A 14,038-nucleotide genomic window follows, 5' to 3' on the forward strand; every position below is an offset into this window, starting at 1 on the left:
ACCCACCACACTCTGTGTAAAAACAAAACCTCTGATATAATCTTTTCCCCCTTATCCCCTTGGGGTGCATGCAGCCCTGTTGATAGCAATGGTAACTGACAGCCACTGCATTCCTATTGTATCCCTCTGTACGCATGCGCGCACACTCCCCCCGCCCGGGCTGAATGAACGAAGACGCCGTGACGGAACACGTGATGCTGCCCCGCCCCTCCGCGGCGATATCCTGTCGGGGGCGGGGCTTCATTGCCCCGCCCCACGCATTGTCCTCTCAACGGCCGCTCGCCTGCGAGGGATTTCATTGGCTTCCCACGCCGGCGCAATCGACCAGTCGCGATGTGACATGTCGGAGGACACGTGGCGTCCCTGCGCTTCCCCGGCGCCGGGGTTGTGTGGGACCCTCTGATTGGCCGGCGTGCTGATGACGAGGCGTGGGAAGGATTTAAAAGGAGCGGAACGGGGCTCATGGCGGAGGAAATCTGAGCGAGTGGGAGCGGCAGCGGGGCCGATGCGGGAGATGACCGGGAACCGAGCAGCCGAGCTCTGCGTCTGGTTGCTGCTCTTGACGTCGAGGCTCAAGCCGCTTTTAGGGGGTGAGTGAGCGGCAGGGGAGAGAGGGAGAGGGTCAGGAGGTGGATTTGATCGCAAGCCCGGGCCTGCCACTAGGCCCCGCGCAGCAGCGCCCGCTCCTTCCCGCCGCACCCGAGCGGTGGTCGGGCTGCCCCTCCGGGCGGTGGCCCATGTGTCCCTCTCGCAAGCCAGCGGGGGCAGGGGGGGGGGTTGTGGAAGAGAGCAGCCGGAGGGTTGAGGAGAGGAGGGAGGGGTGGGGTGGGGGAATAAGAGGCTGGAGGGTTGGTGGGGGGGGGGGGAAGAGGAGAAGCTGGAGGGTGAGTGGGAGAGGCCGGAGGGTTGGGGAGGGAGAGAAGGGCCGGAGGGTTGTTTGGGGGGGGGGGAAGGGGGGTGGGGGAGAGAGGCTGCAGGGTTGGGCTAGGGCAAGAGAAGGCTGGAGGGTTGTTCGTGGGGGGGGGGAATGTTGGTTGGGGGTATGAGAGGCTGGAGGGTTGGTTAGGGGGCGAGAGGAGAGGCTGGAGGGTGGGTTGGGTGGGGAGAGAGGCTGGAGGGTTGGGGTAGGGCGAGAGGAGAGGCTGGAGGGTTGGTGGGTGGGAGAGAGAGGTGTTGGGGGAATTAGAGCCTGGAGGGTTGGGTAGGGCGAGAGAAGGAGAGACTGGAGGGTGGTGGGGTACATGGGGATGGGCTAGTGTTGGGCAGGTTGGTGACTCCTCAGTCAGTGTGTGAGGGTGGTAGAAACAGCCCCCACCTCGGATGGGAGAATGCTTAGTGGGGTGGTAGGGGAAAGGAGGTGTGGGGGCCGAATGCATCTGACATGATATAAGAAATAAGATTAGGCTCTTCTGATCCTTCTGTGCTATTCAGTAAGATCACAGCTCACCTTGGTCTTAGCTCCACCTTCTAGCCTGTTACCCAGAATCAGGTTCATTATCACTGACATACGTCATGAAATTTGTTGTTTTGTGGTGGCAGCACAGTGTAAGACAAATTACTATAAGTTATCAACAAATAGATAAGTAGTGCAAAAGAGGAATAATGAATTAGAGTTTATGAACTGTTCAGAAATCTGATGGAGGGGAAGAACTGTTCCTGAAATGTTGAGTGTGGGTCTTCAGACTTCTGTACCTCCTCCCTGATGGTGGTAATGAGAAGAGGGTATGTCCTGGGTGGTCAGGGTCCTAAATGATGGATGCTGCCGCCTTGAGGCACTGCCTCTTGATGTCTTCAGTGCTGGGGAGGGATGTGCCTGCGATGGAACTGGCTGAGTCTACGACCCTCTGCAGCTTCTTTTGATCCTGCACATTGGATCCTCCATTGCACTTCACTGGCTTACAGACTGAGCAACTGTAAAACTTAGTACGTTTCTCATACAGTTTTGTTCTTTCAGGCAGTGTTGATTTTTTTTGTCTATGTTATGGTTTTCATAATGCCAGCTACTATTTCCTTAATATATTGCAGCATTTTCCCAGTTGTTTGGATTAGTCTTACTGCATTAGTTTCTTGCTCTTTTCTGGAATGCATCGATCTATTAGTAGACTCAGTTTGATAGGTTCTATAGGGGCTTCAGCTATTGCAATTTGGCACCAGAGCTTGGTTTTCTGGGTTTAAGTTGGGCAGATAGGGCAGTGGTCATCAGTAGTCCCTCCTCCCTCAAGTCATCTAAGTCAAAGTGACTTTATTTGGTATTGGTTTATTATTGTCACTTGTACCGAGATACAGTGAAAAACGTGTCTTGCATACCGATCGTACAGATCAATTCATTACACAGTGCAGTTACTGTGAGCTAGTACAATAAAAACAATTAACAGTACAGAGTACATTGTATCATTTCTTCCCACAATAGTGGTCACAATCAAAGGCAAGTCCCTGGTAGTTCAAGAGGTGGTCTGTAGTATTCCATTGCTGAGGTAGGGTTGTGCAGGTCAGTTCAAGAACCTGATGGTTGTAGGAAAGTAGCTTTTCCTGAACCTGGTGTGTGGGACTTCAGGCTTCTGTACCTGCCTGATGGTAGCAGTGAGAAGAGGGCATGACCTGGATGGTGGAGATCCTTGACGATAGATGCAGCTTTCTTGAGGCCGTGCCTCCTGTAGATGCTTTCAGTGGTGGGAAGGGCTGTGCCTGTGATGGACTGGGCTGTACCCATAAATCTCTGTAGTCTCTTGAATTCCAGCCAAGAATGGTCATCTGTGAATTAGGACAACTTTTAAGTTTTGGCCTTCCATTTATTCATACATGGGTTAAGAACTACTGGCAATGTCAGTGTCATCTTCCATGTTTGCTCCTAAAATGAGGAGCCATTTAAACATCAGTCACGTTGGTGAGTCTGGAGTTGCAGGTAGGCCAGATTGGATTAGTATGACTGTTTTCCCGAGGGGCATTAGTGAACCAGACAGGTATTTATAGTAGTTTTATAGTTACTGTTCCTGAGACTGTTTTATTTCTAGGCACTACTAATAAAATTCAAATTACCAGCTACCATAATGGAATTTGCGCTAGTGTCCGAGTCAGTGACCCAGAACTCTGGGTTCTAGTCCAGTATCTTAACCACTTTGATATGGTTATTTAAATCACACCTGAAAAATGCTTGTTAGAAATGATATTCAGGTAATTTTGTTTTTGACTAAGAATATTTTAGCTTTGTTTACAAAATATAGTGACAAACTTGGGACTGAGTGATAACACTGGGGACACAGTTGGGAGCAAGAAATTACTTATTTAAAAAATTTTTCACCATTTTAAAGGTATTCCCACTGTTAGGAAGTACTCGGTCTTGGTGCAGATGATGCAATGTCGATATATTTCCAGGTTGTGTGTAACAAGGGGAAATTGCAGGTGGCGAACCTGCTGCCCTTCTCTCTCTCTAGATAGTAGTGCCAGTGATTTTAGGAGAGGCTTTTAGAATAGTTTTGAGTAACTGCAGTGTAAATGATGGCACATTTCAGTCACCTTGTGCTAGTGCAGGAGAGAATTGAGCTTTGTTCCAATCAAGTGAACTGTTTAGTCCAAGATGGTGTGGAGCCTCATTGTTACTGAAGTGGCACTCGAGCGGGGAGTCTCATCATAACCCTGATGATGGAAAAGCTAAGGGGTCGTTGTAGTCATATGTTCCAGGAATCCCAGCCTCTGGGTCTTTCAACTATTAAGCATTGAACTCCGACTGGTTGCTAGCACAGTTGCTGTGACTTGAGATGTAGAAAGACCCATTTCCAAACTACAAGTAATTGAGCTGTTCAAAGCTGTCTGGAACAATGAGATTTATCCCTAAAAGGAAAATGTACTTCATCTTGATCCACCAGGAAGCCTGCATGCAAATATAGACCTCATAATTTGAATTTGAGGTATTAAAATCTGGTGAGTGTAGTTGCAAAGCAAATATCCATTGCACTCTCTGCTTGTTTTGCTACTCCATCTTTATTTTTCTCTCATCTTACTGTTTTTGCCTTATTGCCTGTCTCCTGCAGGTTTCATAGTCTAATGTGGAATGTATTTTTGGATTATTTTGCATTGTAAACAAAACACCTGATGACTTAGTGGAAAAATGCTTTTTATTTTTTCATTGTTGAAATCATGATAGCCTTAAAATGTAACCACAGTTTGTTTTGCTTTTGGAATGCCTTTTAAAAATTCCTGTAAAGAGTGCAATCAATCCCATTTGTCTGTAGTGTGTGCTAGTTGGTTTAACAGTGGTGGGGAAAATAGTGAGTATGGGCATAAATGCTGCAAAAACAACCTTTGCATTTGAAGTATACTGTGGCAATTTGCTAAAACAAATGTGTAGAGGTGATCGAAGGGCAGTGCTATTAGGCACAAAGTAAAAGGGGAAGGCTTGACTTGGGAAGTCTGAAGTGTGCAATTTAGGGTCTGATCTCAACTGGGACACTGGTGTAGCTAACAGAAACTTAACAGAAATGAAAAGAGCAAGAAAAAAGATGCCACTCATGAGTTGGGGCAGTGGTGCAATAAGAACCATATTGCATCAAGTAGATGGATGCTGTGGTAAGTTTTGCTACAAGGCCTATGGAGTGAGACTTCCGAAGTACATGCTTTACAGCAAGTATTTTCTAGTGGTTTTCAAGAATGATTTCTAGCAAGGTGAGTAATTAAGAAAAATCTTTGAAAGCTGTGAAATGTACGGTAGCTCAGTTGTAAGTATCCTACCTATAGTTCAATGCTAACAACAAAAAATCGAGAAGTACTGTGAAGGCTGATGTGAGTATTGTGCAAACATATGATTCCCTCTCTCCAGAAACTCTGCTTGGAAAGCTTGGTACTTTAGGGTGGATCAAACTTGATCTGACCTGCCCATATTTGCCCTCAACTTCTGTGCTTTTCCTGTGACCATGCTGTCTTGTCATGGTCTGTGGGATTGATTATCCTGGAGGTCTGTATTTTGTTGTTGTCCCAGCTGTCCTGCAATCAGCTGTTTGCAGCTGTCAAGAACTTTAACTGTCTTTGAATGTCTCATCATAAACATTTAAGCAGTTGAAATGGATTTAAGTAGAATTGTAGACCAAGCTGATATTTTAAACTGGCAATGATAAAAAAGAATTAACTAGATACCGGCAATAGTTTCGTTTTACCTTCATGAACCCCACTCAGATGAATTTAGGGTAAGGCTGATCAGTGCACATGGCCCTCAGTTCAAGGTGCTTGTCTTTTGCTGCTGGACACGAGTCCCATGACTGACCAGCATTTGACCTTGTGCTTCTCTAGTTTGATTTAATGCAGTGACACAGAAGCTGTAGATGTTAACTGGCACTATACAGTTAGCTGGCAGTTCTCTGGAACATCTGTCTGAAAGATCAGACAATTCTGGCTCCCTGATTTTTTTTTAGTAACAATGCATCCGTTGGTGCCCTACCTACTTGTTGGACTCTGCAAAAGGCTGGCCTTAATTCTGCTTTTAAGGAGGTGGGATATTTTGCTTAATCAAAATTTAGTGTCTATTTTAGCATTCTCACATAGAAGTGGTACCAGGCCACAAGCAATGAATTTGCCAAGGTGGAAATGAATTTGTTTTTTGTTTAGAGCTAAAGTTGATGCATCTTATTAACTGAATTTTTAATAACCAAAATTAACTTTCTGTTGCACAACCATAATAAATGCAAAAATGCACTAAACCAAATAAAATAGAAACTTGGAGTGGAGGTTGGTGTGAACTACAGTCAGTCTCAAAAAGTTTATAGTTTAACAGATGAGTTACTGGCAAGCTTCTAGCTTTAACTCTGTTATTAACATTGTGAAATGTTGATCTTGCTCCAGAAGGAGCACAGTATTTGTTTATAAGGTGGCTGAGCTTTATGTATTTAAGAATCATGAGATGAGACATAATATTACATGTTCAGTACTCTACTCACAATCTGGCCACTTTTATAAACTTTACTGGTATGTTTTATGGTAAAATACTCTTTCTAGAAGAGTTCTCGAACTTCTGGATGCTTTAATCAGTAGAAATTTCTATGCTGCGTGTAAGTAAACATTAACTTCTGCGTTATGCAAATATTGATAAATCATTGTATTGTGTGTAAATTCACTTAAGGAATAGCAACTATTTCCAGTATTCAAAAAAAATCATTGCTAATTCAATTTTCAGTATGTGGGTTTAAAAGTATTTTTGAAGTGTGTCTGTCTTTTCTAGTCCAAATAATGATGTATATCTATTTTTTCCAGATGTGCAAGAAATTGATGAGTCACTGGAATCAAAGGTAAGCTTTCATCTAGCTGACCGTGCCAAGAAGCTGCAGCAGAGCTAGATTACTAATGTAGAATCTCATGGTCATGAGTGAGAAATGCCTGGTGCAAAGTGGTTAAAGTGTGCTATGAACCATTTCAAACCATTAAGGCAAATGATACAGATGCTTGAACTTTGCTGAAAGGAAGATAAATAAGCATTTCACTAGGAAAGGAATGGGATAGGATATGAAGATGGTTGAACATGGCTGTTGAGCCAGGCAAGTTGCACCAAAAGGCCGGTTTGTGTAATGGAATCAGTGTGGTAGTCTGTAAGTGGAATGTTTTCCTAAGTGGTCTGTCAGGATTGAGGCTAATTTGCTTGCACTCTGCTTGTGTGGATTCTGTGCTGATGGGCGAATACGACACTTGTCCACAGATAGGGCAAGGGCGCCCAAGGGAATAGGAGGGTGGGTAGTTTGAACTGGTGCACTACTTTTGCAGTTTACACTGAGCTTTCATGAAGTTCCTGACCTACAATTTCAAGCTTCTCAGTGCCATCCCAGATGTTCCTCTGCCATTTCAAGTAGTCTTGGACCAAGGATTCTCAGGAGTTGGTGAGGTGTTGCATTTTATCAGGGAGGCTTTGAGAACAGCTTCAAAACTTCTCCTTTGACCAACTGGGTAATGTTTTACAGAGCTTGCAATAGGCTGTTTTGGGAACCTGGTGCTGGGCATGTGAACAACATGGCCTGCCCACCAAAGCTGACAATGTAAGTAGGTTCCTGGTGATGGGGAAGTTGTCCTTGAAGGGGGTATTGACATTCTGTGAGTTTGAGGTGATGACGTGATATCATATTGGAATGTGTTGGGGTTTCTGACAAGTGTTCTGAATCTATTTGTGCTGTAATTTTAAATGTGCCTTTTGTGTGAATGTTTCAATTCCTTTTGCAAACACTTTAATTTCAATGCCTTTATTTTTAGAAAGTGCTGTTTTCTATTATTTGTCTGAGTCAAATGTTGAATCTTCTGCATCCACTACCGAGGCATACATGTTATCTTTTAGGTGGGGATATAGTTCGTCTCCTCTGGGTGGTGGATCCTCGGCTTCCAGTCATTTTTCTTCAAAAAGAACATGAACTTTCATCAAAGTGATTTGAATTCTGAATTTGCATATTCCCTTTCAGCCAGATCAACAGAGTGATCAAGTCGGAGATCAACCAACAGGAACCAGAGTCGTTGCTGGGCAGATCATGGACTCCACAGAAGACTTTGGGGAAAGTAAATCCGATGAACAGAATGCTGCCTCTGAAGAAGAAAGTGTAAACACGGATAAAGATGTTCAAAAAGGCAAGGCACAAAAATAATTTATTTTCATATCAGCTTTTAAGCGATAAATTTTGTTATTAGGTTATCAAGGAGCCAACAGGAGCTATTGTGGATCTAATCAACTCATCCCCTTCCTCCCCACCGTCCTCGCTACCATCTGGGTTACTTTGGTGTAGTGCCAAATGCAGCAGCACCTTCTAGGTTTTGCTTTGCAGCTGGCTTTAAGGAGGTGGGGACTGTGCGGCTGCTATTATTCCTGGTTATTTATTGACCTCCAAGGGTCTGTACCTGTGCATGTCACATGAAAGTAGTCGGCTTGGCTATGATTTTTGAATAATTGGCCCACATACAATAAGTGTTGCTAGTACTGCAATGACATTGCACCCCTTTATTTGAATACTGTATTGCTAAATTTAGAATGACAATGACCAAGACTTCATAAAAGCACTGGATCTTCACTATCGCAAGCATAGTTGTAGCTTTTGCTTGGAATATTCTGGAATTTTGAAGTTGATAAATCTGTCAAAGGGGCTTGTATTTTATTGGTTTTGGACCTAAGGCCCATTCTGTGTCTGTTCAGAAAACTGTAGTCCAAAGTTGTGGTTCTGCTCTGCGCATAATGTAGTATCATGGATGAAGTGGGCCTGTAATGTAATTTGCAAATAAAAACACCTGCATTTTGACTGAAATGACTGGATGATTTAGACCTACTTGTCTGTTAAACAGAAGATTTTGCCCTCCCTGGGCTGCTGCTGGAGAGCCAAAGATTATTCTTTAACCTCCAGAGGTGGATGCTGACATTTTCTATGTTGCTGATGATGGCCCATCTCCATCCTCGCTTTTTACTGACCCCCCTCAGTAACCCTTCTCCAGCTGCTCTCCCTCTTTTTATCTCCCCACCACCACCCCTTCCACCTTGCTGCAGCCACTAGTCATCTGTAGTTGTTTGCCTGGCTGTTATCTCCAGCCATTTGGTTCCATTAAAAAAAAGTATTACAAATGATCAATCACTTCTGATATCTACCTTAAAATTTTGTATTGTTGCATGAGTAACTTGATTGAGGTGAATTGAGTAAATGCTCTGTATTGAAAAGAAAATATCAATATCTCTAAATTTTCATTCATGCAACAGCTAATACTTTGCTTTCTTTCACGCCAATTTTCCACCAGAATTTAATTTTCAGGCTCGGTGTAGCTTAATATTTGAAAAATGCAGTGCCAAGTATTCAATATACTGGAAATTACCAAGTAAGATTAATGTATGGTCTGAATTAAACCAGCTGATTATAGCAATAAAACTGAGAATATTTGTTGTTTAGCCTTACAGTATTTTAGTTTTAGAATGAAGTTTACCTTTTATAATTTTTGTTATCTTGGTTGCCTAACCAAACTAAAATTTGTTGCAGAAAGCTAGCCTATTTGATGCCATCTGAAACTCTTCTGTTTAAAAATAAGACTTGGTCATATCAATTTATGCTATAATGAGACTAGGTCAGCAGTAGCTTAAGCAGGTGTTTAGTTCTTCCTTTCTTCCATGATTAATATTGTGCCACGTATGCAAAGGGAAAGTTTCTGTACACAATGTAAAAGTTTGAGGGGGAAGGCTGATTCTTGATAAATGTTTATTTGATCACTTGATTGGTTAGACATTAAAATATTAAGGATAAAGTTGCATATTGAGCTAATCTGGGAATTAGACTATACATTTAGCCAGATGCCAGCATATTATTTGCACAATGAACATTTTTTGACTGAGTAAAATCTATTTTACAAGTGTTTTTAAACTCTAATTTTATTTTGAAAACAACTATTTACATCTTGGGTGTTCCTTTAAATCTTTGAAGACATACAGGATGAATCTTGTATATTCACCTCATTTAGATCCCATTTGTTTTTTTTGTGAACATAAACAGTCTTAATGATAACTTAGAGCTTATGACAAGCTTCCAAGATTTAAAACAATGTGCATAACATATGCACCGGTAATTTGGCCAGCACAATATAATTTTTATTGGGTAATCTACATAATACAAGAGTTTGATACCCAGGCAATCTTTCTGAATTTTTGGAGAATCTGAAATAACCTGCACATTTTTAGGCAGATAACACTACTAAACTGACCTTGTGTTTTCCTTGTTACTTCTGAGATTGTTAACCTTATTTTCATTCTTTCCAGCTTCTCCCTTTAATTTATCTTTTGGTACTTAATATACCAGGGTCTAAAAGCTGAGTCATATTTTCTAAGTCGAAGAATATTTGAAAACCAATCATTGATTTCAAAAAGTGACACACAAAAGCAGCATACAGATGTTAGAAATCTGAATTGAACACTTGGGTCAGGAAGCATCTAAGAAGAGGCAAACTCTTCAGTTAATAATCTTTTCATCAGAACTGTAGCTTGTGCAGTCTGGCATGTAAAGCAAAATAATTCTACTGCATTCCTTCTAGAGATGCTTTCTGATTAAATAAAAATATCTTACTTTAAATCCTATAGCAATTGGTGGGACTGCTGATGGTGAATCCTGTGTGTTTCCCTTCCTGTTCATGGACCAGGAGTACCTGAGATGTACCACAGATGGAAGAGATGATGACAGACTCTGGTGTGCAACAACCTACAACTATAATCAGGACAGGAAATGGGGCTTTTGTGAGAGTGGGTATTGTTTTTCCATCGTGCAATTTGCATTTCTAGGTCTGTTTGGAAATCTTCAGCATACTAAAGCTTAAATGATGAACGTTGTTCAAGTTCTGAAGTGTCTTGCAGGGACTTGGGCAAATTGTTAGCTTCCATGTAATGGGGCAGGTAAATGGGACTAGCAGAATAATGTTTTGGCACAGACTAGAAGGGCCAAATGGCCTGTTTTCTGTGCTGTAGTTTTCTATGGTTCTAATGATAAAATAGATTATAACAAAATGGCTGATGCCTAAAATGTGATGGGTCTCTGGGCTTGTGTAAGAGTCAGCATATTACATTCATAAAGATCCACTCCCTCTCCATTCCTGTTAAGGGAACCTTAAGACGATCTTAATCGGCATGTTTCTTTCGCCTGTGGTTAAATTACATAACACTTAACATGCTGGTTGGTTTTTGTAACCATATAAAATAGTACATTGCCTACAATTTGGTCTGTATTTCTAGACTGAACAATTTTATTGCCTTGCACCAGCCTGTGGTTTTGTTTTGCTACAAGTATCCAGTTTATGTATTGATGCTGTGATATGTTTAAAATGTGTATTGATCATGCAGGCATAGTTTGAGTGAATGTCCATGAATTAGGTACCATTTATGTTGTGTTTTTTGCACCTTATTTTCTCACCACCTAATTATGAACTAAGTTTGTATGATTTTTGTTCTTGACGATCCACCTGAAATCTAGTCTAATCTGGACCAGAAGACACACATTTAAATCAATTTGCCAGTCTAAAGCTCTTACTTTTATAAGTCAGTTTATTTTCATTTATAGAAAGCCAAGAAGACTTGCATTATTGCAATGGTAATTTTAAAACTCTTGTTGGTCCTTCATGCACTTACACTAATACCTCTCTTCTAGCTGATGAAGAAGCCAGTCAAAGAAAGCTTGCACAGGAAGCAGAGAGAGTTTATCATACTGGAATGAAAATGATCAATAGTACAAGTAAAAAGAGCCAAAAGAAAGAGTAAGCATTCTGATTTTCATTTGGAATTGGTCATTGTACTATAATCAATGGCTTTTATTCACTGGATGTGTACTACCAGCAAGGCTGACATTTATTACCACTTCTAGTGGCTGTTGAACTAAGTTGTTTGCTGGGCCATTTTAGAGGGTAGTTGTGATTCAACCACTGTTGTAGATCTGGAATGAAACAGACCAGATTGAATCAGGATGACAGATTTAATTCCCCAAAAGGCATAATGACCTAGATGAGAGCTTTTATTTTCTGGCCACCATTGCTGAAACTCTATATAATCCATATGTTTAATTAGATTAAATTAAATTCCCTAACTTGTACATTTAATCCAAGCCTTCTAGCTACCTCCAATAACATGACTGCTGTGGTAATGCATCTTTGAATCAGGGGGCAACAGAGGATTTATTTTCCATGCCCTGTGGGTGGAATTGGTGTTATAGTTAAGTTTGACTGCCTTATGAATAATTGACATCTTAAACATACTGGTTTAGAACTTTAGACAGCTAGAGCTGTCTGGAACTACCCATTATTTGTGGGCCTCTGGAGCTAAATTGGATCAAGTTCTGGTGTGCAGGCATTTTCCAAATGGAACTGCCACGTGTCAGCCTTACACATTGGCACACTGCCTTGTAGGAGTTGAAAATGTGCTGGAGGTTATATACTGGGCATCTGATCTTCCATTCTGCTGGAGTCCAAGTTAATGTGATCCACTGGCTTGAGGCCTTGTAATGACTCGTGGAAGTAGTTTGATGTTCTAGAAGCCTCCATTCAATAATCCAGCTAAGTGTGGTGATGAAGTTGGTACAGGAGCCACATATGACAAGTGTCAGGTTGACTGCGGGTCTGGCTAATTTTTAAGTTCTTGAACAAGGGGTCATTGGGAAGTTGATAAACTTCAGGTGTTGTCTCTACTATACTGCCATCTTCATGGGGAAACTTTGGATAGTATGGTAGCATGTGGTGACGGACAATGAATTCATCTCTTTATCAAATGCTAGAATTAGTCTAACAGTTCTTGGTGTTAGTACATTCAGTGAATTTTATGCAATTCAGTATAAGCATCACAGTATTCTGATGACCTCATTCTTTGGTTATAATGTTTATCTGTTCCATTTGTTCTTTTTCAATCTTTTTATTAGTTTTCAAATTAATACAGATTAATATATCAATGTTTATACATGTAATACAAAGAGATCAGGAGAACAATCATGACATGGATAATAAACAATAAAGTATAAAAAAAACTGTAGATCCAATGATCTGTTAGTGAATGAATATAATATAAAAGAAAAAGATTTATTATAAAATGAGAAAAAAACCAAAACAATAAGAAAAATTATAAACAATATATCAAACCAAACTAAGCGAAAGAAAAAATTTTTTTTTTTAAAAACTGGACTAAAATTTCTCAATAGAAACAGCAATATTATGTTGTCAACTCTGTTCCTTATCTGTTCCATTTGTATATTATTTTTCTTTCACTTTTGATCCAGAGGTTATAAAATACTTATGCAAGCAGCTGAAATGGGAAATACTAAGGCCATGGAGAAGGTGGGCTATGCCATGCTACTGGGTGATTACATGAAGTTGGACATTGGAGCTGCAAAGAATTTCTTTGAGCTGCTTGCAGAACAGGGTTCGCCGAAAGGTCAAACAGTAGGTGTGCTTTAACTACACAATCTTTATTCATCAACTCTTGCTGCAGTTGATAGCAATAACAGCTGAGTGACTTCGAACCAGAACATTAATGGTGGTGTAAGGCGGATCTGCTCCATTGTTCCCTTTACAACTTTAAAAATTAAAGCAGGTTTTGGTCGTTTAAAATCAGAATCTGGAGTTCTACTTATTAACTTCATCTACAGATGTATCTGAAATGGACGATAGTCAAGTTTTTAAATTAATTTTGTAGGTGCTTCAGAACAAAAATGCATTGTAGTTATCTTATGAGCTACATATAGTTTTATACTGCTTCATCTTTGGAGTGATTGGTCCATATCCATTCTTTAACTGGCCAGTATTAATTGTTGATTTGAATTGAGGAAAGGGGTATGAGTATGTTGATTGAATCTTCCAAGCTTTCCTGTCCACAAAGAATTCAGTAAATTGCTGCCATAACTTGCTGGGCCATGGAGCTTTAGTTTTGGATACTTATGACTGTACAGGTTTCTGTGCATGTCTACCTGAAAAATCTGAAAATATCAGTTTCCTTATACTGGAGTCACTTGGCACTTTCCTGTTTTGAGCAATCCCTAACTGATCTCACCATTGTCATCCACCTTCATTTGCTGTGCACATGATCCCTTTGACAGTCTTGACTCCCCTGCCCCCATTGACATCTTGCAACACAGAAGGTGGTTATTTGGCCAGCTGGGTCCAGACTGGCTCCCAGAGAAGTAATTGTATCACTTTACTTCCCTTCTTTACAGTGCAGTAACTTAGTTTTTTTTTCACTTGGCCAACTATATTTTTTTATCACTTAACTACACTAGGCTAATTTACTAGCCAATAAATGTACCAGCACAGGCAGGACCCCGGGCTAGGATCAAGCCCAGGTCCCTGGGGCTGAGACAGCAGCACCAACTGAATCCAAGCTGAGTTTTTCCTTTCTTGCTAGAAAAGAAGGATGCACTTTAATGAGTTTATTAAATGAATTTCCAATATATTAATAGCCTTTTTCTTTTTAGGCACTTGGATTCCTTTATGCATCTGGTGTGGGTGTCCATTCAAGTCAAGCTAAGGTACTTTTTCAAAAAAAACCTGGCTAATCTGGCTTCCTATTGAATGTGTTAAGTTTTTTGTGAAG

At 41.0% G+C, this 14,038-nt stretch overlaps 1 protein-coding gene across 1 annotated transcript in view; it reads left to right on the top strand.

Annotated features, from left to right (window-relative positions):
- The first annotated feature begins 434 nt into the window (after window positions 1-434).
- The window catches only part of sel1l (SEL1L adaptor subunit of ERAD E3 ubiquitin ligase), a 29,564-nt gene continuing 15,960 nt past the window's right edge, over window positions 435-14,038 (top strand). Inside the window, exons 1-7 of the mRNA XM_052026772.1 lie at window positions 435-590; window positions 6,238-6,272; window positions 7,425-7,587; window positions 10,061-10,219; window positions 11,118-11,223; window positions 12,729-12,891; window positions 13,920-13,973. Coding sequence (XP_051882732.1) covers window positions 506-590; window positions 6,238-6,272; window positions 7,425-7,587; window positions 10,061-10,219; window positions 11,118-11,223; window positions 12,729-12,891; window positions 13,920-13,973 — 765 coding nt within the window. The 5' untranslated portion in view covers window positions 435-505. The remainder of the gene's footprint in view (window positions 591-6,237; window positions 6,273-7,424; window positions 7,588-10,060; window positions 10,220-11,117; window positions 11,224-12,728; window positions 12,892-13,919; window positions 13,974-14,038) is intronic.

This window comes from Pristis pectinata, chromosome 1 (assembly GCF_009764475.1).
Source record: "Pristis pectinata isolate sPriPec2 chromosome 1, sPriPec2.1.pri, whole genome shotgun sequence".
In the NCBI taxonomy this organism is placed as follows: domain Eukaryota; kingdom Metazoa; phylum Chordata; class Chondrichthyes; order Rhinopristiformes; family Pristidae; genus Pristis; species Pristis pectinata.